Source organism: Ursus americanus, chromosome 15 (genome assembly GCF_024610735.1).
Source record: "Ursus americanus isolate L20-20 chromosome 15, mUrsAme1.1.p, whole genome shotgun sequence".
Classification (NCBI taxonomy): Eukaryota; Metazoa; Chordata; class Mammalia; order Carnivora; family Ursidae; genus Ursus; species Ursus americanus.
Window position 1 is genome coordinate 46,088,608 of NC_142141.1, and position 23,071 is coordinate 46,111,678.

Sequence of the window (23,071 nt, forward strand, 5' to 3'; positions counted from 1 at the left end):
CCTAAGCAAAATGTTTGTTTTAAAGGATAGGATACAAAAAAAAAAAAAAAAAAAAAATCACTAAAAAAATTTAAAAAAAAATCAGGACACTGAATGAGATAGGATTAGGCATATGCAAAATGACACCAAATCTTAAAACACATTAATGTAAAATATTTCAATAACTAATATGATACATTACATTTCATACTGGCAGATCAGAGCAGGGTAAAAATGAAGACTTCTCCATTATTGAACCCCGAATTCTAACACAGTGTATATACTTGTAAGTGTATGTTGAACCAAACTGATCTAAATTATAATAATCTGGATACCCCTTCTTATAATTTTTCTTTGACTTTTTCTTCTCTGTTCCTTTTTCTCTTTGTATTTCTCTGCTGACATCTTCATTCCTTGACTTTGGCTATTTTCTTTGTTCAATCTCAAAAGCATACCCTGAGAAGGGTCATGAATTTTAATATCTCTTAAAATATACACTTACTCCTTTTGAGGACTGAACAGTTTTCAGTATAAAGTGTGGCCTCTAAAATAAAAAAATGTAGTATTCCAAATTAGTTCTCTAGACTAATTAGGATTTTTAAAATTTTCATCCCAATTGATTTTATTACTTTACTTATTTTCTTATATATTTTTTGTCATAGTGACCTTGCTTGCTAAACATAAATAATAGTTTAGAAGAATATTTGAAACTATGAATGTTTCAGAAAATTCAGAATCCCAATCATAGTTTATAATGAACTACCAAAGAATGACAGTTATCTAAATTCTATATGTAATTTCTGTATAACCAAATGTTCTGAGGTGATAAAATATACTAGCGTTGTTTTAAGCAAGTTCAGTTACAGAAAATTTGCCCCAAAACATAGTAATTCTCAGCATTACTTACTGAAAGTCTTACAGATTTTCAACACTTTAATGGTCTTGGTTTTAAAATATCCTTATTTTATTATTCTCAATTTAAAGCATACACTTTGTCTTTTTTCCTATGCTTATTTTGTTTAATATTTCATAAAATCATAATAGGCACAAAAGTATTCTTATACTTTGCATCTTGTTTCAAAAAAATTGAATTCTGTGGGTGTTAAACATTTTAAGAAAAATACAAAATTTCTGTCATGATTTCTCAAAGGAGTTAAAAACAATTACATTCAATTCTTGCTTGAGAAAACTGATATGCATCATTAGTTACATCTTCAATCCATTCCATTCATCTTATTTTGTTTCATGACTATGCCAATTTTAAAGTGATTGTTAAATTCAGTAGACAGAGTTTTGTTGGAACATCACCAGCTTCTAAATAGGCTGTTCTTATGGACAGAGATACCTATTGGCAACCTCAGGCTTCCTCCTCCTCCTCCTCCTCCTCCTCCTCCTCCTCCTCCTCCTCCTCCTCCTTCTCCCTCCTCCTCCCTCCTTCTTCCTCCTTTTTTCTTCCTCCTCCTCCGCCTCCTCCTCTTCTTCTTCAACTGACTGGAAATTCATTTCATTTTCTTTTTCTTCGACTAATGACTAAAGGATGCAAGCAAACAACTTAGATGAAAAATGAAATTAAGCTATGGAATGTTAATGGTGTGTTATCTTTATTTTTATGTGGAGAGGATCCCAGTTGAAATTAAGCATGAAATTATATGGAAATATATTGAACCCTTTTTTCCAGCCAGCAAGAGGTTCTATTTTACTAAAAACAGATACTAAACTAATTACAAGATAAAAAAGAGACAGGTTTTAATAACCCCACTTTTAGCTCTGTTCAGAGTTGTAGAATACAGTACTAACAACAGAAATCCATCAATCCCCCTACCACGACATTGCCACCAAACACACATTAACATTTTTTATAGAATTTAGGCAAAGGAAATGAGGTGGTCCAACAAACTTGAAAAGAATACCTTAAGTTATAGTTTATAGTTATGATTTATATAGAAGAAACATGAAAAAAATTGTGATTAAAATTTATCAATTTGGTTTTAAATCATTTCAAATGAATGAAAATATATGTAAAAATAAATTTGTGAACAACTCTAGAACACAAGTGAATGTGTAATAGTCATCAGTGTGTAATAAGAATAAATTATGCTCATTTAATTTCCACTGTTATAGGCTGTCCTATATACTGTCATAAATTGGTCTCTATTCTAGACCAGTTGACTGCTTTTTAATAGAGAAGTATTAAATATTTTATTAAATTTTATTAATATTTTAAATCTATTCTTTATAGTTTTCTAGTCATTAAATTTAAAAAGTCATCCAAGAAATTACAGCTTAATGGTTAGTTCAATCAAAAATTTTGTTTAATCATTAGAGGTAAAAGAACCATTAATAGATTTTTCAGTAAGAATGGAGCTTTGACTTAATGATTTTAATTAAACCTTATAAAGAAGGCCTATTGAGCTCATTAATCCTAGACAATAACTACATTTTATAGACTTTATTTATTTTTTTAAGTTTTTATTTTAATTCCAGTTAGTTAACTTACAGTGTTATATTAGTTTCAAGCATACGGTATAGTAATTCAGTGCATTCATACATCACTCTGTGCTCATCATAACAAGTGCACTCCTTAATCCCCATCACCTATTTAACCTATCCCTGACCCACCTCCTCTCTGGTAACCATCAGTTTGTTCTCTATAGTTAAGAGTCTGTTTCTTGGTTTGCCTCTCTTGCACTACTAATTATTTACCCAAAGAGTACAAAATACTAATTCAAAGGGATCCATGTACCCCAATGTTTATAACAGCACTATCTGTAATAACCAAACTATAGAAACAGCCCAACTGTCCATCAACTGATGAATAGAAAAAGAAGTGGTATATATATATAATGGAATATTATTCAGCCATAAAAAGGAATGAAATCTTTCCATTTGCAACAACATGGATGGACTAGAGAGTATTATGCTAAGTGAAATAATCAGAGAAAGACAAATACCATATGATTTCATTCATATGTGGAATTTAAGAAACAAAACAAATGAGCAGAGGGAAACATTTTACAGATTTTAAATATGCTAGAAATCTGGATATTCTACAGCACAAAAATTAAAATTAACACAACCTTCACAACCTGTTATATTTTATTTTATTATATAGTACATTATAGTAATTATTATTTAATGAATTTATTATATTTTATTTAATAATGTAATTTAAACCACACTTATTTATAGAGTAATGAGAGCCTACAGTTTCAATTTGACCCAATACAATGGCAACCTAGTCACTCTTGGTGGTTTCCTTTCTCACCTAAAAAAGAAGAAAATGAAAAGATATGTACAGATTAGAAACAGAGGGAATAGCAACAGCTGACCAAAAATTATGAAGACTTTATGGGAAACTAAAAGTGGAGTGGGTCACAGTGATGGGTACACCACACACCAGAACAGAAGTAAAGATTTAATGGGAGTGGTAGAAAAGAAAGCTGAGATGGAAGTATTATTTTCAACTTTAATTTGGACTCATTGGTTATTTAGTTTAATTCCTCCTCAACAGTCAGCTGCATTAATTGGCTTTTCCTTCCTACTGCCCCTCCTCCTACCTCTACTAACAGCATAAGGAAAACATTCAATCAGTATCTTCCTAGAAGTGATTATGGCTCTAAAGTGGGTATTACTAATACCCAGTATTTGTGCATGGTAGTGGCGGTGGGAGCTTCATTTCATGTTTCCCATTTGCACAATTTATTTTGAAGTTCTCAATCGCAATAGACATATTCTACCCTTGTTGGAAGACAATTTTTCATAAATCTCTTACATTTCTTCACTTCTAGGTATTGACAGCCAATTTGTTTAGATTACAAATAGTACAAATAAAAATAACTGATTCTCCAGTGGTATTTCAGAATAGCAGGTAAAAAGCTCTCTGCCTCTCTTCCCAGTAAAGATTTGCTTTTTCCAGGGAAATAAAGGTAATGCTAGAAATTCCCTTAGGGATTTCCTGGCTCAGTGTCTTTCAGCTGTGATTCAGACCCACTGTGTGATTTTGCATTGCCCCCTTAGGAATTGGGGAGCAAGGGAAACCAGTACAGACATAAGTTTAGCCAGCCTGCTCTGCTTAGAGTAATAAACTGTCTAAGTCTATTGGGCTCAGTTTGTCTTAAGCAGCCAAATCTATGGAAGCCTGGCAAGCTCACCTAGCAGCTGCTACCAAGCATTGCTAGGAGCTGCTCTGCTCCTTGATGACCTTATTTGGACAGCACGTTGTCCTCTTGCTCATTTAACGGTCAGGCTTCTAAGGAAGGAGAAAAGTCATTTAAGCCTCTAATGAACCTTTTACACAAATGTAGAAGAATAACAAAATGTCACTAACACTTTAGGAAGTCCTGTAGCACAAAAAAAGAAGTACCTCCTTTACTAAATAGAGCATCGCTTTCTGGGGGAACAAGAAATAAGTTGGGGAACAGTTAAGAATTTTAGAATAATTAAATTGTATCTTCTTAGAGAGTGGGGAAAATGTAGGACATTTTTGTAAAAAGAATCATTTAAAACAAATTTTATTTCCAATAATAAAGCAAATTTTAAAAGGGGATGACATGGATAAAACAGTCAAGGATAAATCCAGAAGATCTAATTAGCTATTATAAACCTAGAAAAAGAGGAAGAGGTAAAGGCGAGAGAGAGAAAAAGAACAGAGAGAGAGAGGGGCGCCTGGGTGGCACAGCGGTTAAAGCGTCTGCCTTCGGCTCAGGGCGTGATCCTGGCGTTCCGGGTTCGAGCGGGTTCGAGCCCCACGTCAGGCTCCTCCTCTGTGAGCCTGCTTCTTCCTCTCCCACTCCCCTGCTTGTGTTCCCTCTCTCGCTGGCTGTCTCTATCTCTGTCAAATAAATAAATAAAAAATCTTTAAAAAAAAAAAAAAGAACAGAGAGAGAGAGAGAAGAGAGAATGAGAATAAAGATCAGAAAATGCAGAGATAATCAAATATTAAACAGCATATTTTTTCCCCAAAGCTCAGGTCAAACATCAGTGATTAAATTGAAAGTACTCCATAAAGGGTTGAAATGAAGGCACTTAATTTCTGGAACTCTTATTATGAGATTTTAAAACCATGAGGACAAGAACTTTGGATTAAACATATCCAGAATATCCTTTTTTTTTTTTACAATAATCAAATAAAAATCAGATTCTAACTAGACTTTTCAACAGCAAAAATGGGTGTTAAATTAAAATGGGAAATTTCAAAAATTTTCTGAGGAAAAAATTGTTTCGGACATAACATTATATATCTAGTTAAACTATTGATCAAGACATTTGAAGAAAGGTGTTAATTATACATCATAGTGAAAAAAAATACAAAAACCAATTCAAAGAATTAGAGAATATATACAGAAAAACTCATAAAAACAAACTCTACATGTATTTAAGATTAACATATGTTCATAGTGTATTGTATATATAATACAATGTTAATGCATATAAGTGCATATATGTTACACTAAAAAAACAAAAGATTACTCTATGGTCAGCCATTGCTGCCCAGCACCCCAAAATGTAATGACTTGGCATAACAGTAATCTTATTATTTGCCGTGGTTCCTGTCTCTGTCAGTTTCTCTGTCTCTTTGCCTGTCTCTGTCTCTGTGCTTCTCCCTGTGATTTCTCCATGTGTGGCTGGGATTCCTTAGAGCCTGATAGCTTCACAACTGGATTCTTACACAGTGGCTCAGGACCATAGTCCAGGTGTTACATCTCAGAAGGCAGTAACTTTTTCAGTTTTTTCCCCCCACTTTTTCTGACACAGCCTAGAAAATTATGCATTATCTTAGCTACACTGTGTTCATTACAAGAGATTCAAGGGGAAAGGAATTAGACTCTGCTGTTTGACGGGGATTCCAAAGAGGAGCGTGGAGCTATTTTTCTTGATTAGGCAGTGGCAAGTTATCAGAAGGGGATACAGGCTAGAAATATTGCTGCAACCACCAGTGGAAAATGTTACGTGCTACATGTATATAATTTTTAAAAGTGAATTCACATAGAAAAAAGTTGTCTTTGAAATATAAAGATATCATATCAACTATAAAAATCTCAATAGGTGGCATGGAGAAAAATATTAGGAACAGAACCTAGAAAGTAAAGCAATAAGACCTCAAGTTGGAAAATCAGAGCTGAGTCACAATAAAATTAAAAGGAAAAACAATGCAGACAATATCTGAATAATAGGAGTTCCAGAACAGGGAAAATGGAGTGAAGGGGGTTTTCAGTGAAAAATTTATTGGAATGTCCCAGAACAGAGAAAGCAGAATGAAAGCACTTGGTGAGAATCCTGCAATTTTGATAAAAATATACAAACACCAAAGAACAATACCATGCATTTTCAGAAATCTAGACAAACATCAGATTTTACAGGTTTCTGGAGAAAAATAAACCCCTGGGTCTTATACAAAGATCAGACATCAGAAAGACTTCAGATTTCTCTTTCTTTTTTTTTCTTTAGATTTTATTTTCTTTTTTATTAGAGAGAGAGAGAAAACAAGTGGGGGGGGGAGAGGCAGAGGTAGAAGCAGACTCCCTGCTGAACAAGGAGCCCCATGTGGGGTTGATCCCAGGACCCCAAGATCATGACCTGAGCTGAACGCAGATGCTTAACCAACTTAAGCCACCCAGGTGCTGCTAGACTTCAGATTTCTTAACAGCAATAATACTAATAAGAAGATGATGGAGTAGTGTATTTCATATTCTCAAGAAAAATAATATCCTACTTTGCCTTCTGTGCCCAACAAGAAAATACATGTACATTCAGTATTTGGATGTCACCTCAAAATCATATAGTAACAACAACAAAAAAGAGGGACACATACTAGAGACTGGAGAGGCAAAGGATTCTGGTGAAGAAAGATCTGAGGACAGATGTAAAAAAAGTGAATCTCAAACAGCCCCTTTTGGAACATGGCAGGGGCTCTGGGAGATTGTCTTCAGAAAGATGAAAACTGTTTTAGCCTCAGCAGCTTGAGAGGAAATCCACACAGTTGTGGAAGAGTTTGTGGTCGAATTAAAGGAAAACACACACACAGAAAACTAAGGATTTTGGCAAATACCATATGTGAGAAAAAGAAAAAGTATGAGTGATAACAAAGATAATACATTGGAAAGTAAAATTAATCATCATGGGGCTAGAGGAATTGACCTCAAATCAATTGTGTTTAAAGAGTAGACTGTAATTATATTAGCAAAGAAAGGTTGAAACTAATGCATGGTAAAATACTCATAAAAGTAAAGAATGATCAGCAATATGATAATAGAAAAAAATATTAAAGATACAGAGAGATGGTGAGATCAAATTATAGGAAAAACAAGAAAATTATGAAATAGGGTTTGGTAGAAAGCATATTGATTATATTTGATTGATGTTGAGCTGCATATATAATGAATTTTCTTCAAATTACTATAATTCAAAATAACAGTAGAAGCAACTACATTAGTTTAAAAAGCACATAAAATGATCCCACTTGATAGAACAGTGTCTGGAAACCTAAAAAGAAGTCTCATGAATTCAGATGGTAAAAATGAACTAAATGTCAAAACAAAATGTAAAATTATACTGAAGGGCATCAATATGTCCTTAATGTATGGAGATAACAATATTTGAGGATAGGAAGTGTTCTTACGTTTAAGATTATACTCTCACCAATTTAGCCTAGAAATTGCAATCCCAATCTAATATTTAGCAAGGTTTTGTGTTTTTTGTTTTGTATTGTATTTTTAATAGAAAGGAACATGCTAATGCAAAAATATGTATAGTGAAGACCAAGAATCCCAAGACAATTTTTAAAAAGTGGATAATAAAGGGTACTTATTTAAACAGATATCAATCACTGTAAGGCTTCGGAAATTGAGTTGTGTTTTTAAGTACTTAGGCTATAATGGTGCCGATAGACAAACGGAACAAAATATCTGTGGTTATCTAGAAAAAAGAAATTTTTTTCGGTGAAGCATCAGCTCTATTGGTCATTAGAAAAGTAGGGGCTTGGACACCTGAGGAGGGGCCTGGGGCCCTTCCCAGTCACAGCTAGTAAAGGGCCCAAAACCAAGCCAGCCAGCTCGCCCATGATGTTCAGCAGCAGGGGTGAGGCCCTAACTAGCAGCCCCGGCTGGGGCCTTGAGGGTCCAGTGTCCCACGTCTGGAAACGGGGGAAACCACGGGTCACCTGGGGTGAGCTGCACCAGAGGCCTCTACGCTGCTGCCTTGGCAGAGGGAGGGGCGAGTCATCCCTGTGTTCGGACTTCAGTCCGAGACTGAAGAGGGCCTGGCCCCTCATCGGCCCATCTCCGGGCCTGCCACTTGTCCGTAGGTGGACATGAGCCTTCTCGGGCTCCCCAGCTCTGCCTCCTGGGCCTCGCCATCCATGGTCCAGGAGAAGGGGAAGCCCAGGCGTCCATCAGGCGCTGCACCGGCCGGCGTGGCCTGACCATGTCCAGCTGCGCATGCTCAGCGGGGTTGTTGAGGTTGTACTTCTGCAGGAAGGTGAGCCGCAACCCCGTGCAGATCTGCAGCGAAGGAGCCAAGGCTTTCAGCCGGCAGGCGTTAACCCTCTGTAGCTTCATGTCCAGCATGCCCTCGGCGGGGCTCTTCTCGTTGGAGCAATGGTAAAAATAAATAAGTAAAAACATGCGTGTGGTTACGTAGAATCACTTTAGGTGATGGAATTTGAATTAAAATCATTGGTGGAAATCTACTGTAAATCCTTATTAGAGAAAAACAGATCTGTTGCTAACACTGTGTACGCGTGCGTGCCGCACACACACACACACACACACACACACACACACAGAGCATTCAGATGGTAAAAGTGAGCTAAATGTCCAAAGAAAAGCTTTTAAAATATTTAAAGTGAAGAGACTGTATGAAGCCATATATATGACTTTGAGTTAGGAAAATATTTTTTGAGTAAGGTACAAGAAAAAATTGCCATAGAAGGAAGGACTGATAAATTTGACTACATTAAAATTAAACATTTTCCGGGACAAAAGAAACTATAATCAGTGTTAAAAGAAACAGACTAGAAGAAGACATTTGTGATGGCGTAAGAACAAATTACTAATATTCACATATATAAATAATTCTTACAGATTGAGAAGAATATGACACACTGTGCAAGAGACACAGAGGAAAAAAGATTAAGAATGCACAGGAGATAAACTGAATGGCCTATAAAACTTGTGAGGAAGTCTGTGTCATTCAAAGCAACAGCAAGTGCAAAAGCCTGAGGTAGAAATAAACTTAACATGGTAAAGAAACAGGAAGGTCAGGATGAGTTCAAGTGGAGAGGCTGTACTTCCATTTCAAGTGGAGAGGTTGTACTTCCATTAAAGGGAGAATGGAAAGAGATGAGATCAACATGACAGGCAGCCGCTCCGCCATCACGGATGTTGTGGATTAGGGTGAGGTGGTTAGTGTTCTAAATGGAATGGGAAGACATTGCTGAATTTGGGGCAGAGTAGTGGTATGCATCAATCTGCATTTTTCAATAATCACTGGCTAGTGGGTGGAGAGTGGTAACCCCAAAAGGGTTGGAATAGAGGTGGGAGACGGTGTGGAAACGTCATGACAGGTTAAGGTGATTTTATTGGGATAGCAGGTGTGAAGGCAATGAGACGCGATTGGAGATAGATTTTGAAGTCAGAAAGGATTTGCTTATGGAATAAAAGAGTAGTTGGGAGGAAAATCAATGACCCCTAAATTTTTAGTTTGAACAACTGGCTTGATGATTACGCAGTTTACTAAAATGAGAAGAGTTGATTTGTGGGGAGGGTGGAAATGAAGCGTTCTGCTGAGGCCAAGCACTATTACTCAAACTGTAAACATATAAAATAATGGAAGAAAAAAGGTTCCTCAGAGTGGTGGCATGTGTGAGGATATAAGGAAAGGAGCGAAAGGACGGAGAAGCCTTCAATTGTATGAACTACAGTTTATTTTAATTATTTTTTTCTGCTTAAAGCAAAAAGGAACTGACATAAATTTGGCAAAATATTGACATTTATGGAATCCTGGCACTCACTTGTTTGGTTTATTATTCTCTATGCTTTTCTTTATATCCAGTTATGGTGGCATCCATTTTCTTTGAGAATTAGAGCCAGATTTGTAAGCCTGGAGTTGATGATGCATGAAGGGGTCAGATGGAAGGTGTGAAGAAATCAAAATAAAGTATGCTAACTTTGTATTGAAGTATAATAATCATTCAGAAAAATGTGCATATCAAAACTTCACAATTCTAAACAATACTCTAAACTTCTATCCCTCTTATTTATTTCTATTATGTTGTTGTCATGTGCTCCATTTCTACATCCAAAGACATTACTATTATTACTTTGTAAATTCAGTAATCATTATATTTACCACATAATTACAGTTTTGGTGTTTTCATTCCCTTCAGAAATCTTATTTGAGATCATTTTCTTCCATCTTGAAAACTTTGGTTTTATATTCCTTTGACTGAATGCCCATTGGGATAAATACCCTTAGTTTTTTGTCTGAAAACATACTTATTTCACTTTCCTTATGAAGCCTATTTTTGCACAGTGTAGAATTTTAGGTTGCTATATTTTCTGTCAGTGCTTTAAGATGTCATTCCAATGTGTTTTGGCTTCCATCATTTCTATTGAGAAACCAGCAATCAGGATTAAAACTCCTGCTTTGAAGTTAATGCATCCTTTTTTTTTCCTCAGTACTTTTTCAGTTTTCTCTATGTTTTAATTTAAAAATGTGACTGCAATGGGATTAGTTTCCTTTTAGTTTTATTTGTCCCTTTGGAGTTTCTCAGATCTTACTGTACCTGTTGGTTAATATCTCATACCAGTTCTAAAAAATTCTTCCCCATTTTCCCTTCAAATATAATTTGTGCTCCATTCTCTCTTCTCTCTCTTTCTGGGAATCCAATTTCATGTGTGTTGCAACTTTTGATTTGATTTCACAAGCATCCAATGATCTTATCTATTTTTTCTCATACATTTTCTCTCTGCATTTCAGTTTCTATATACCTAACTCTAAGTTGGCAACCTCTTTTTACCTTCTAAAAGACTAATCTTGTGTTTTACTATACCCAATCTGTTTTTACCTTCTAAAAGACTAATCTTGTGTTTTACTATACCCAATCTGTTGTAAAAACTCTCTATTGATTTATGAAAGCCAGACATTGTATTTTTCATTTTAGAACGCTCTTTTGATTCTTTTTCATTTGCATTTTTCATGTTTTTCTATCTTTTCCTTTCATTTTCAAAGGTACATAATTACCTTTCAATTTTGTCTGCTAAATATGTTATTTGTAGTCTCTTTCTATTCTTTTACTCTTGCCTAAGCCATAGGATTTTGCCTTTTTTGCAAATAGAATAACTTTTTATTCTTATTACATGTTATGTATAAAGAATTTAAAGTCTCCAGAATAGATTATTTTTCACTGGGAATTCTATGTTTATTGGATTATTTGATTATCATCTATGATCACTAATTTTATGTATCAACTTGACTAAAAAATGATGCTCAGTTGTTTGGTCAAACACTAGTCTAGACATTTCTAGGAAAGTGATTTTTAAAATGCAATTAACCTTTATAATCAGCAAACTATAATTAGATCAAAGTTTTCTCCATGATATGGGCAGGCCTCATCCAATCAATTGAAGGCCTTAAGAGTAAAAAAATGAAGATTTTAAAAAGAAACTTAAAACTGTAACATAGAAATCTTGCCTGAGTTTCTAGCCTGCTGGTGTGACTGAAGATTACAACATCAACTCTGACCTACACTCTGAGATTGCTGTCCTTCCCTAGCGATGTTAGACTTTCTAGCTTTCAGATTCCCATGAGCCAATTCCTTATCATTCTCTCCCTGCATAGAAAAGATAAGATTGAAAGAAAGAGATTTACAGGTATAGATCTCTTGGTTCTGTTTTTTGGAGAAGCCTAACTAATACATTACCACAATTCAATCAGGGATTGAGGAAGATCAGGCTAGAATAGCCATTTGGTAAGACTGTGTCTACTACAGTTCTTTTTCCTTTTCTTTCTTTTTTTTTTTTTTTAAGATTTTATTTATTTGACAGAGAGAAACAGCCAGCGAGAGAGGGAACACAAGCAGGGGGAGTGGGAGAGGAAGAAGCAGGCTCATAGCGGAGGAGCCTGATGTGGGACTCGATCCCAGAACCCTGGGATCACGCCCTGAGCCGAAGGCAGACGCTTAACGACTGCACCACCCAGGCGCCCCTCTTTTTCCTTTTCTGAGAGGGTGAGCCCTTCAAGTAAGAGTGGTTCCTGTCTCTTCTGCCACAAAATTCCACAGGTCTACCCTTCAAAAATTAGTCATTTGCTTGAAGCTGCTTCAACAATTGACAGAAATCTCCAGGAGAATAAGCTGTGTTTTGCCAGTGAAGCTTTGCATGAAAAACAATGCATGTCCTGCTTTCTTTTCTCCCTGTTTAATCAAGCCTATACTTTTAGCCTGTTGAGGAACTGAGAATTACTGTCTGCCCCTAAATGAAAAACTCCTGCCTTTCCTCGGGTTCAATTTGACATTCCCTGGGAGACCTTCACCTATTTGCTATTGTTTTTCCTTTCAAGTCTAAGAACCTCAAGTCTCTAGGAATGTGGACAACTATATTCTGGCTTTCAGAGGTTCTCAACCTGGACCTTTAGCCATCTAAAGACACATAATTCAACAAATGTCTTATGGGAAGGCATTTGAGGACCTTCATTTCTCCAATAACTTTACTCCATTATCACAGGAACTCTAAAATCTTTTCTGTTTTCTTCTTACCCCAAGATATCCTCTTTGGACAATCACAGATTTTTACCTCCAAGTCCAGCTCAGAATGGGCAAATTCCCACAGGGAAAAAGCAGCTGCCAGTCCCCAGTTCACTTTTCTACCATTCTGTCCTCCCAAGTTTTAGTCCATTCAGTTCTTGTTTACACGGCAACTTGACCTTGGCAATCTGTTTTCTTGGTAATTTAACTGGTTGTTCTATATGTTGTCAGTGGGAATATTGTCCTGCTAGTATTACCTAACTGCCTTATCCTACTTTTAAGATAAATTACAGATGTTTACAATGTCTTACCATACAGCTTCAGAGACAAATTCGGTTTTTGCATTTCCATCCCTGGTTCTTCACTGAAAAACTTAAATTTGCCTCCTGGTAATCTATGTATATATCTTACATGACTGATCCGATCTCATAGTTAGCAGGAATTTCTACTAGCTTACAGCTCCAATCTTTCTCAATATAAAGAATAAGATTTTCTTGACATGCACTTATAATGTGGAGTTTTCATTACTGACTTCTACTTCCATTGCACTCCATTCAGAATATTCAGCCTTTCCAAGAGAGTAGTACAAAATGAACTCTTTATTCCTCATGCCTGTGGCATTTGGTGCTGATGTTCATTTCCTTCCTCAAATAAATAATTATGTGTAATGTTCTGTGAAATGTTAAGAGTCCAAAAGAATAGAAACTTGGTTCTTATCCTCAAAGTAAATATATTTGTAGTCTATTTAGTTCCATAAATACTTATGTAAAAATAATAGTTGAAAATTTCTACAAATACACACAAATTATAATTGGAGCACAAAGGAAAAAGAGGTTAATTATCCTTACAAAGGAATTTGAAATGACTATGAGTCAAAGAAGTGGGGAAGGAAACAAGTTATGGAAGCATGATATTGTCTGGGAACTAGGTTTCGTCATTTGAAGAAAATGTAATGAACGGTCTTTCAATCAAGTGAGCAATATCCTTTCCTGAAGAGAACATCTATCCTGATTTCTCAAGTCCTTTTTCTGTGTGTGGAAAAACATAGAAAGTTGACCTAGAATAGGATTTTCTAACTTAGTGGTCTGTGACCATATTTCAGGGGATATTTATACTTTGATACTATGTATAACATTGTTTTTGTACTTTACACACACACACACACACACACACACACATACATTTATGTAATTTCTTTTATAAGATAGCGTTCATAGCCCTTTTTAGATTCTCATTTAAGCCACTGCTTCAAAAAATCCAATGCGTGTAAAGATCCAAACCCCTTTTCATTTTTCTTGACCGTAGTTCCTAGAGACAGCAGGCAGCTTCCTGGTCCTTCTCCTTTGGGCATCCAATCATATACTTGTTACTCTGTAGCTTTCAAGATGAAAGCACCTTTACAAGTCTTAGAAACCCAACAGCTTCAAATATTGCCACTGTAGCAAAATCTCCAAAATTTCTAAGTCCTAAAATATCACACTTAGAATTCTCATCATTTCCTTCGATTTACATGAGTTCAATCCAGTTGAAGAAATGCATATTTAAATAAATTTCTTCGATGAATAGCTATCCCTAACCCTTTCCTTCCTTTTACACCTCCTATTTTCAGAGGAGGGAGGAAGGGTTCTCAGCTGCCCATGTAGCCCATAGAAAAGAAGTGATCGTCCTTTATTAATTCTTCTCTAATTTCTCTTCACCTTATTGATTGAAAATGAAAAATCTCTTAGTTTTAATTATTTTGCATTTCCTTAACAACTATTTAGACTTGTATTTACATATATTCCTACATTATAAATATAAGATGCTTAAGAAGACTTCTCCAAGTTTCAGAGAAAAATGAGGTGTAAAATGTCCGTTGTCATTTTCACACCACAAGGGGATACTTTGCATAATTTAGTGATTTTCAAAACTGTAGGAAGGAAGATGCCAGGCTTCTAAAGGAATATGAACCTCCTCTGAAATATTTCCCCAATAACTCTCTTTAGAAAGGATAAGCTAATACATCAGAAAGAATATGACTACTGTGTATTATACATATCATTTAAAGTCTTAAAGCAGATAATATCCTGTAAAACTATGTCTATGGAGAACTTACATAAATCCCTTCAGTGTAATGTTGATATTTTTACCATACTAGCAAAGCAATGCACCCAAGTGGAAACACTTCAAGATGTGAGTTAGCAGCAGTTCTAACTGATGCCTTCTTGAATTTTACAACACTCTCTGCAAAGAAATCTGACCTGTTGCAGGGTCTCAAGTAATTTCTGATGGTTTCAAAGAGTGCCCCCAAACTACGGGATGATTCCAGATTAGACAACCAGTTAGTTGGTCCATAAGTAAAAATAACAAAGCAACAACAGCAGCAACCCCACACAACTTTCAACAGGCTGTACTCTTGGAAGACCAAATGGAAAAAGAAATCTCTAGTTATTGAATCTAGACCCCAATGGGGATTTTCCTCTTGGAGGACATTCTCTAAAGAACCCTCTCAAATGTGGAAAATAAACCACTCTTTTTTTTTTTTTTTACCAGACCCAAAGATAAGCAGACATCATTATCCATCCATCATTTAATCCTCCTATGCTTGCCTCTGGTCCCAGAATAAGATTGGTCAGAAAGGTATTTACCAATCTAAATCATATATTTGGGGTATTTTAAAATGATCATAATTGTTTTTGCAATCCATTTCATTGATAAGTTTAATTTCTCCTTTCCACTTCTATTTTTTTTTTTAAAGATTTTATTTATTTATTTGACAGAGAGAGACAGCCAGCGAGAGAGGGAACACAAGCAGGGGGAGTGGGAGAGGAAGAAGCAGGCTCCTAGCAGAGGAGCCTGACATGGGGCTCGATCCCAGAACGCCAGGATCACGCCCTGAGCCGAAGGCAGACGCTTAACTGCTGTGCCACCCAGGCACCCCTCCACTTCTATTTTTGAAAGAAAAATCATTTCACTGGGATTCATAAAAATTGGCTATATTTTTCTGCATCATTAATATTAAAATAATGCCCAGTCTCAATCTGCAAGCTTCACATCCTCCAGTTCAAGATTTGCCACTCCTCTCCCCTTTTCTTACCCATTCTCAACAAAATGAGTAACTATGTATTTATTTCTCACCAGACTGTGTTTACTTGCTTTAACATGCTTTCAGCTGTTTTCTGATGCTAGCCCATCTTTATTACTATTTTTTTATTGGATACAGATTTGAAGTATTTGATTCGATGTCTTATTTTCCATTTGATATTATATTACTCACAAGAGCAATTAGAGCAAAATGCTAATGATGATGATGCCAGAATAGCACAGCATATTTGCCACATTCTGGATTCTTTTAAACAAATATAGAATATATTGGCTGTTTGAAAGAACAACAGGCATAAAATTATCACTGTACATTAGAAAATCCATTCAATAGTTTCTGATATGTTTAAGTTAATGCACACACACACGAGAAATTGTTAAACTCCTAGTGAATGTCATAGACCTTGTGACTTACTTATCAAAACTTATCCTTCAAAGAGATAGTCTAGGGGCACCTGGGTGGTTCAGTTGGCATTGTCTGTCTTCAGCTCAGGTCGTGATCCCAGGGTCCTGGGAACGAGCCCCGCCTTGGGCTCCCTGCTCAGTGGGGAGTCTGCTTCTCCCTCTCTCTCTGCCCCTCACCCGTGCTCCTGCTCTTCTTTGTCTCTCTCAAATGAATAAAAACAATCTTAAAAAAAGGCCTAGTCTAACTGTTATGAATATAATTCTAATATAATTTTATAAACATAATTCAAATTTTCTCTCCTGCCTTTTTCCAGTTTTTGAAATGGAACCAAGTACCAACAGTTACCAGTATTCAGAAAGGTATCAATATTCTGAATGAGAAAGAGTCTCACACAGCAGTATAGATTGCTCTGAACTAGTAGCGATCAGAGTTGTCTTGGCAGTACGGACAGATAGCGTTTTTCACTTTTTAAAACTTGTTCTTCATTTCCTTCGGCCAAGGGTGAAAATATAAGGTAAAATCTTTTATCAGTTATTCTTTTGGTAATAAATTATTTAAATTCCCTGTACTTTATAGATAGATACTTTGATTGCTTTTTTAAAAATAATATTTCTTTACTTAATGTGAGGAACTGAAAAATAAAAGTGAACTGATATTAAGAGATAAAGATTCCACCAACATAGCTGCTGTCCTGAGGTGTAACTTTTAATTTAACTTCTGTGTCATAAAAAGACAAAAAACAAACAACAACAACAACAAAAAAAAAAACCCACAAAAAACCAACTGATCATATCTCAGTTTCTTCCTCTTAAAAAAAAAAAAAAAAGGTGTCCTTAAACTAGATAAGCTTTTAGGTTACAAACTTTGTTTTAGACAAATCTTAAGATGACACTTTACATGAAACGTAAAATTATCAGAAACCTGCCACATTTAAAATTAACAGGCTTTCGTTAAATAATCTGTGGTTAGAGTATTTCTTTAAAATCAATGGATTGTTTAGTTTTAATTATTAAGCAAGCTATTCAATACAAGCAAATGGGTTATATAATTAACCAGATCTAAATAGAAAAGTTAAATAATAGGAAAATGACTTTTAAATGTGCAGCACAAGACCAGTTGTTCTATTTTCATTAATTGTCATGTATCTTGCCATGTCCTTTATCTGCTTGTGAATTTACAAGGAACACAGCAGGTTGTGAATTTTTAATAGGCTTTCCTCAAGGAAAGAAAAGGTCAGTATTAACATAAAATTCTTCTTAAAGATTTGTGGCACAAATGTTTCACACAGGAGAACAGGTGTTACTGAGGAACTAAAGCCACAATAATCTGACATTTTTTTCTATGTTTAAAGAAAACTTAATGTCTCACATAATAAAATAGCACAAGGTCAAATCAATATGAAGGTTATTTCAAAGTGGACGCTGTAAGTTATTTGGCACGTGATCTGTAATTGTATTTCTCGGTGACATGAACAACTGATTTTGTTCAATTAAATATTTAATAAATCCAAGTATTGATACCTAACATCCAAATAAAAAAAGAGAAGAGTAATGAGAAAGCTAATGCTGTAAGGGCTAACTAACCCTGGTCTGATCTTTATTTAGTAAATGAGTCAGAATGTGAAATAAAATTTTATCATACACACAAGGAGTGAGGAACAGAGACATTATACCAGGATAAGGATAGGAAAAATATACAAAAGAAGAGATAGTTAAGATAATAAAGAACAACTTAAAGAGAAGAGAGGACACTTAAGCAGGAGACTATAATTCGAGAATTTTGTCCACTGGTCTCTTCTGTAACTGTTGAAAAATCAGTAACATCAGTATACTTGCTATGATATGAGTTAGCTCTTGTCTTGTGAGGGTTTCAGCCGTGGTTTCAAGGTCTCTGGGGATCTAGAAATACATCTCTCTGCCTTACAGTGAATATCTGTTGCAGTTTCTTTACTTGTCCAGTTCCGAAACATGTTTATTTAAATCATACTTCAATAAACACAGGCCAATAGTAGGCCCCCAAATGTGATCATTTGGGCCCCTTATTCTAATATTAGTGTTCTGTAAGATAAGAAGTTACTTTTTTTTTTTTAATTTTACGCAAGCTCTCATGGTTTAAGAAAAATGCATTATAAGTCTGGCTTCTTAAGACCAAGACTTATAAACGCATAGGTCTAATTTGTTTCTCTTAATTATAAGGAAGTAGAAATCCTTTCATAGTTGTGTATAACACCCAGTGCTCATCACAACACGTGCCCTCCTTAATACTCATTTCTGATTCCCCAAATTACAGTCCAGCTTTTAACCCTCATCTCTCTGATTTCATTCTACCATGTTCAATTTTCTTTTTTTGTTAAATAATATTTTTTTATTATATTAGTCACCATACAGTACATCCCTAGTTTTTGATGTAAAGTTCCATGATTCTAATCCAATGGAGAATTCTGCAGTATGGGGTCCAATTACAAAATGTAATGTTTTCTTTCTGTCGTGTAAGTGCAGATAAAAATCCTGCTGTGATTCATATTCCAAAACAGAACTTTATAATAATTAAGATCTCACCATTCTAACAATTTTTTTTCAAGTCTAACTGATTAGAATAGCAGAACTGGTCTTAATGATTCCCATCTTGCTATATATTCTTCCACACTCCAAATCTACATTCTGTATTCATCTAGTGTTTTGTACAATTGGTAAAATGCAAAAAAATTCCCAAGTTTAAACCTCTACTCATTCTTTATCTGGTAGTTTAAGTGTTATATGCTGTAGGAAAGCCTCACATATTGCTGTGGGCTAGTTTTGGCGATGTCCTGTGAATTTATATGACACACAGCGTTTGAATTTTCCGTAGCACTGGAATGAAATTGTTGATTTACTTTTAGAAGTACTTGATTCTTATGAGAGTAAACAAATATTTCTCAATTAAATTTGTTGAGTGACTAGACAATAAAAGTCACAATTGTTTACTGCAAAGCACAATTATCTGATCAAATGATTGATAATATCAATAATCTTTTCTTGAATTATTTTGATTCCCAGACAGAATAAGAAATATGCAATGCTTATATCTGCCATTTTGGAAAATTGCCACAGTTGCACATTCATGTAATTGGAAAGTTTCCTGGCAACTATGTGTATTTTCAATTACTAAAAAGCATCAATCTTGTGACTTTTTGAGAGTGGTTCCCTGGACAACACCATCATATGTTACTTCTGAGAGCTTTTTAGCTAAAAGCACATAGTTCTTGAGTTTCTCAACCTTACCTTGTTGTTTATGAATAGCTAAAAATGCAGCGAAAAGCTATTTGTTACCTGACTTCTCTTTTTCTTTAAAGTACGTATCCATTTGGAGTTTTTTCCCCATTATATCTGTAATAATGGGTTATTTGTCCAGAAATCAAAAAAGCTGAGTTTCATCCAAATTTGATGGCTTAATGCTAATTATTAAAAACCACTAACTAAAGAGTAGATTGCTTTTATAGAACCAACAATAACCAGTAATACAACATATTAGTCATGGGTGTGTTTCTAATATATATTTATTTTAAACAGTTTCATGTTTATATAAAAATGTTTTGCAGCCAAGTTCATTGCCGTAAGCTCCAAAAAAGAAAAACTTTCAAATAAAGAAATAAAATTCTACTCTAAATAGAAAGTAATCAGTCTAATATTTCTATATGCAATTAGATGAAAGTGTCTGTTGATGTAAATAATCTAAAGCAAAATACCAAACCTTATTTAGATAAATATCTAATTCTGTAATTTTTTGCATAATTGAAGGATATTGTCTCCAATTTTTAATTTTCTAGGTTATACATCAGTGTGCTTATGCTGATTTACGACTATATTTTACATGAATTCTTAAAAAAATGTTTGCCATGATGTCTAACTTATAATACATGCCTTATAGAAGTGAGAAAATCTACACATTGTTTTTGTATTTCTTATCTGATTAAAAAAATAAAAATTTTAAAACTATAATCTCTTATTCCAAATTATCAAACTATGATCCCAGCATAGAAAATGTTTATTGGTTGGATGGCACAATGAAAGAAAAACCTAACAGTCTTCGTATTTTACAAAGCCGTGCTCTGCACCCCCCACACCTAAACCCCATCATTCAGGGTAAGAATTCCATAGAGAGCAGGAGATATTCACAGCTGGAACCTACACAGCAATTTCCAGATCATACTTAAGGTATTTGGGACCCATTATTCCCTGTCCAGACATCCCGGAGCTTGCTTCTCGGTCCAAGGAGTCTCCCTCCTTCAGGTCAGTCACCCACAGGCCAGTCTTACCCACTGTTACATGCATCCTTAACCCTGGGGGCAGTCACAGTGGGCATCTGTTAAAATACAACATAGATGGGATTTGCCCATGAAGACATGGAATCCTGGGTAGCATTTGCATTGGTATGGGTGACACACTGGACTGAGATGTCCACATGAATGCCTGCAAAGCTCTTTGACATGACAAGTGAATTCTGGAAGATTAGTGTTGTCGGCATAGGCCAAGGGTAAGAAACAGACATGCTTTGTAATGACTTTTTCCTGCACAAAACTTGTTTGACGTTATTAAGAAGATAAATTTGACAAGGTAGGAACCTATATAGAGCATACTTTGTTGTGTAATTTATTAACTTGATTTATTAATTTTAAAATATAGACACCTATTTGTACTCTTTCCCTGAGTCCCAAAAATATCTGTGGGGCAATCTTTGTGTGTGTGTGTGTGTGTACATTTGTGAACCAAAAAATAATACATAGTGTTTCTAACATAGGAGCTATGTCTCTTACAACTTTGCCTGTCTTATAGTTAAGACATCACTAATTCTCCAGTGGAAATGCAATAACAAATAATAAGTTTATAAGAATTTCCTCAAAATGTGGGAGTAAAAGAATTTTCCACCCACAGAAAGAGATGAGAGCAGTAATGTTTACACAAGCATGTCAAGACTGATGACATATGTCTTTGTCAGGAGTTAATTGCCTATGAAAATGGTTATTTACTAAGCAAAGCAAAGAGGGGAACTATGGTTTATTTTTATTACTTTTTTCCATTTAGAGTAAAATCACACTGGTATGTGAAAGGCTAGTCTTATTGTTTAAAATATATAGATGAGTGTGTTCATACTTATTCAACTCTCATTTCAGGAACTAAGATAACTGACCCCATTATTCAGTGATGGGACGTGAGAGACTTTGAATTCTTTCAGCATTATGTACCTTTAGACATTATCATGGATGTGCTCTTTTTTATTTCCCCTAGCTTCATTCAGACCAAGATAAAGGAGATGGATCACTCAAATATATTTTATCTGGAGACGGAGCAGGTACTCTTTTTATTATTGATGAAAAAACAGGTGACATTCATGCCACAAGAAGAATTGATAGGGAAGAAAAGGCCTTTTATACTCTGCGTGCACAAGCTATTAACAGAAGAACTTTGAGACCAGTGGAACCAGAGTCTGAGTTTGTGATCAAAATCCATGATATCAATGACAATGAGCCAACGTTCCCAGAAGAAATTTATACAGCTAGTGTTCCAGAAATGTCCGTTGTAGGTAAGTTCATTTATAAGAGTTATCATGGTATGCAAAAAGTATAAAAAATAATTATCAAGAAACTCTTAAGATACTAAGATCAGTGAATTGACATCTTCTTTGATTCCCTCCTAAGAATAATTTCCTCATGTTGAAAATGAGTCAGAAAAAAAAAAAAAGATTAATCATTTCTTACATGCTGTGGATTTGTAAATCTTTACAAATAAGTAGAGACTTCCCTCAAAAACCTAAGAAAATATCATTGAACTTCAGTAGAAAACTGTGAAAACATAGTGTCTTTGTCACACAGATTTGTATAACTGCTGAGTAAAATTCTGACCCCAAATATATTAAAAGCACATTCAGAACACTACAGATGTAGTCTTTGCATACATACTGTAGTTATAATTTGTCTAACAACTTTGTCTGGATTGTCTAGATAATACAAAAGGCGAAATTGTTTAGATTATCTGAGACTTTCAAATTAAGTATTTTAAAATATCTTTTAATTATATCATTATATGTAAAGCTCTGCTGGTATAAATCTGTTATTCAAATAAACCAGTTGAAATTCCACAATCACATACTGATACAGAATTAAAAGTTTAGTGTGTAGAACCTGTAAGACAGAAGGCATGAAAAAGCTGTAAGTAGAACATTCAAGATAATGGAATTTCCTTTTTCACTGGAAATAAATGAAAGTTGTATTTGTAAGCAAAGAAAGTTCAGACTGCTTTATTTTTTTTATTAAATAGAGAATGACAAAAAATAAATGTCAGGAAACAATGGTAACATTTTTTGGAGATACATATTTAGACTTAGTAGAATAGATTTATTTCTCAAATGTGGGAGAAGTCATATAAACCAATGAAATAATTCTGATACTTTTAACAGTTGTAACAGCACATTTTCAACTCTGCATTTCTCAAAAGCATTGTTCTGGGATTATTATTTAATATTTACTCACTAAATCCCAAGGACTTTGGCAATTGCTTCATTATAAAGCCCTTTTATATTTCTTGAACTTTATTAAATAGCTTTTAATAGTTCATGGAACTTGGGATCATCTTGGATTGTTTCTAAATTTAGAATTTAATCTATTCATAAAATTGTATTCTAGAGCAGATGTTAATTATTTTTATAGTTAATTAGTGGAGAGAAGGAAAGAGGAGCACATCTACTCCTTTGTGATCAGATATGCCCTTTACACTAAACAAATCTATTATGTGAAAATGAATTTGAATATCAGACCTTGGCATTTGTAAAGTAACTGCATTTATTATAATCGGATACATTGTAGCATTATCCATGCATGCATGAAAATA

General features: G+C 34.8%; 1 protein-coding gene across 1 annotated transcript in view; it reads left to right on the forward strand.

Annotated features, from left to right (window-relative positions):
- Positions 1–23,071, forward strand: part of LOC123785550 (cadherin-10) — a 111,938-nt gene that overhangs the window by 38,146 nt on the left and 50,721 nt on the right. Inside the window, exon 2 of the mRNA XM_045787411.2 lies at positions 21,473–21,767. Within this exon, the coding sequence (XP_045643367.1) occupies positions 21,473–21,767 (295 nt within the window). The remainder of the gene's footprint in view (positions 1–21,472; positions 21,768–23,071) is intronic.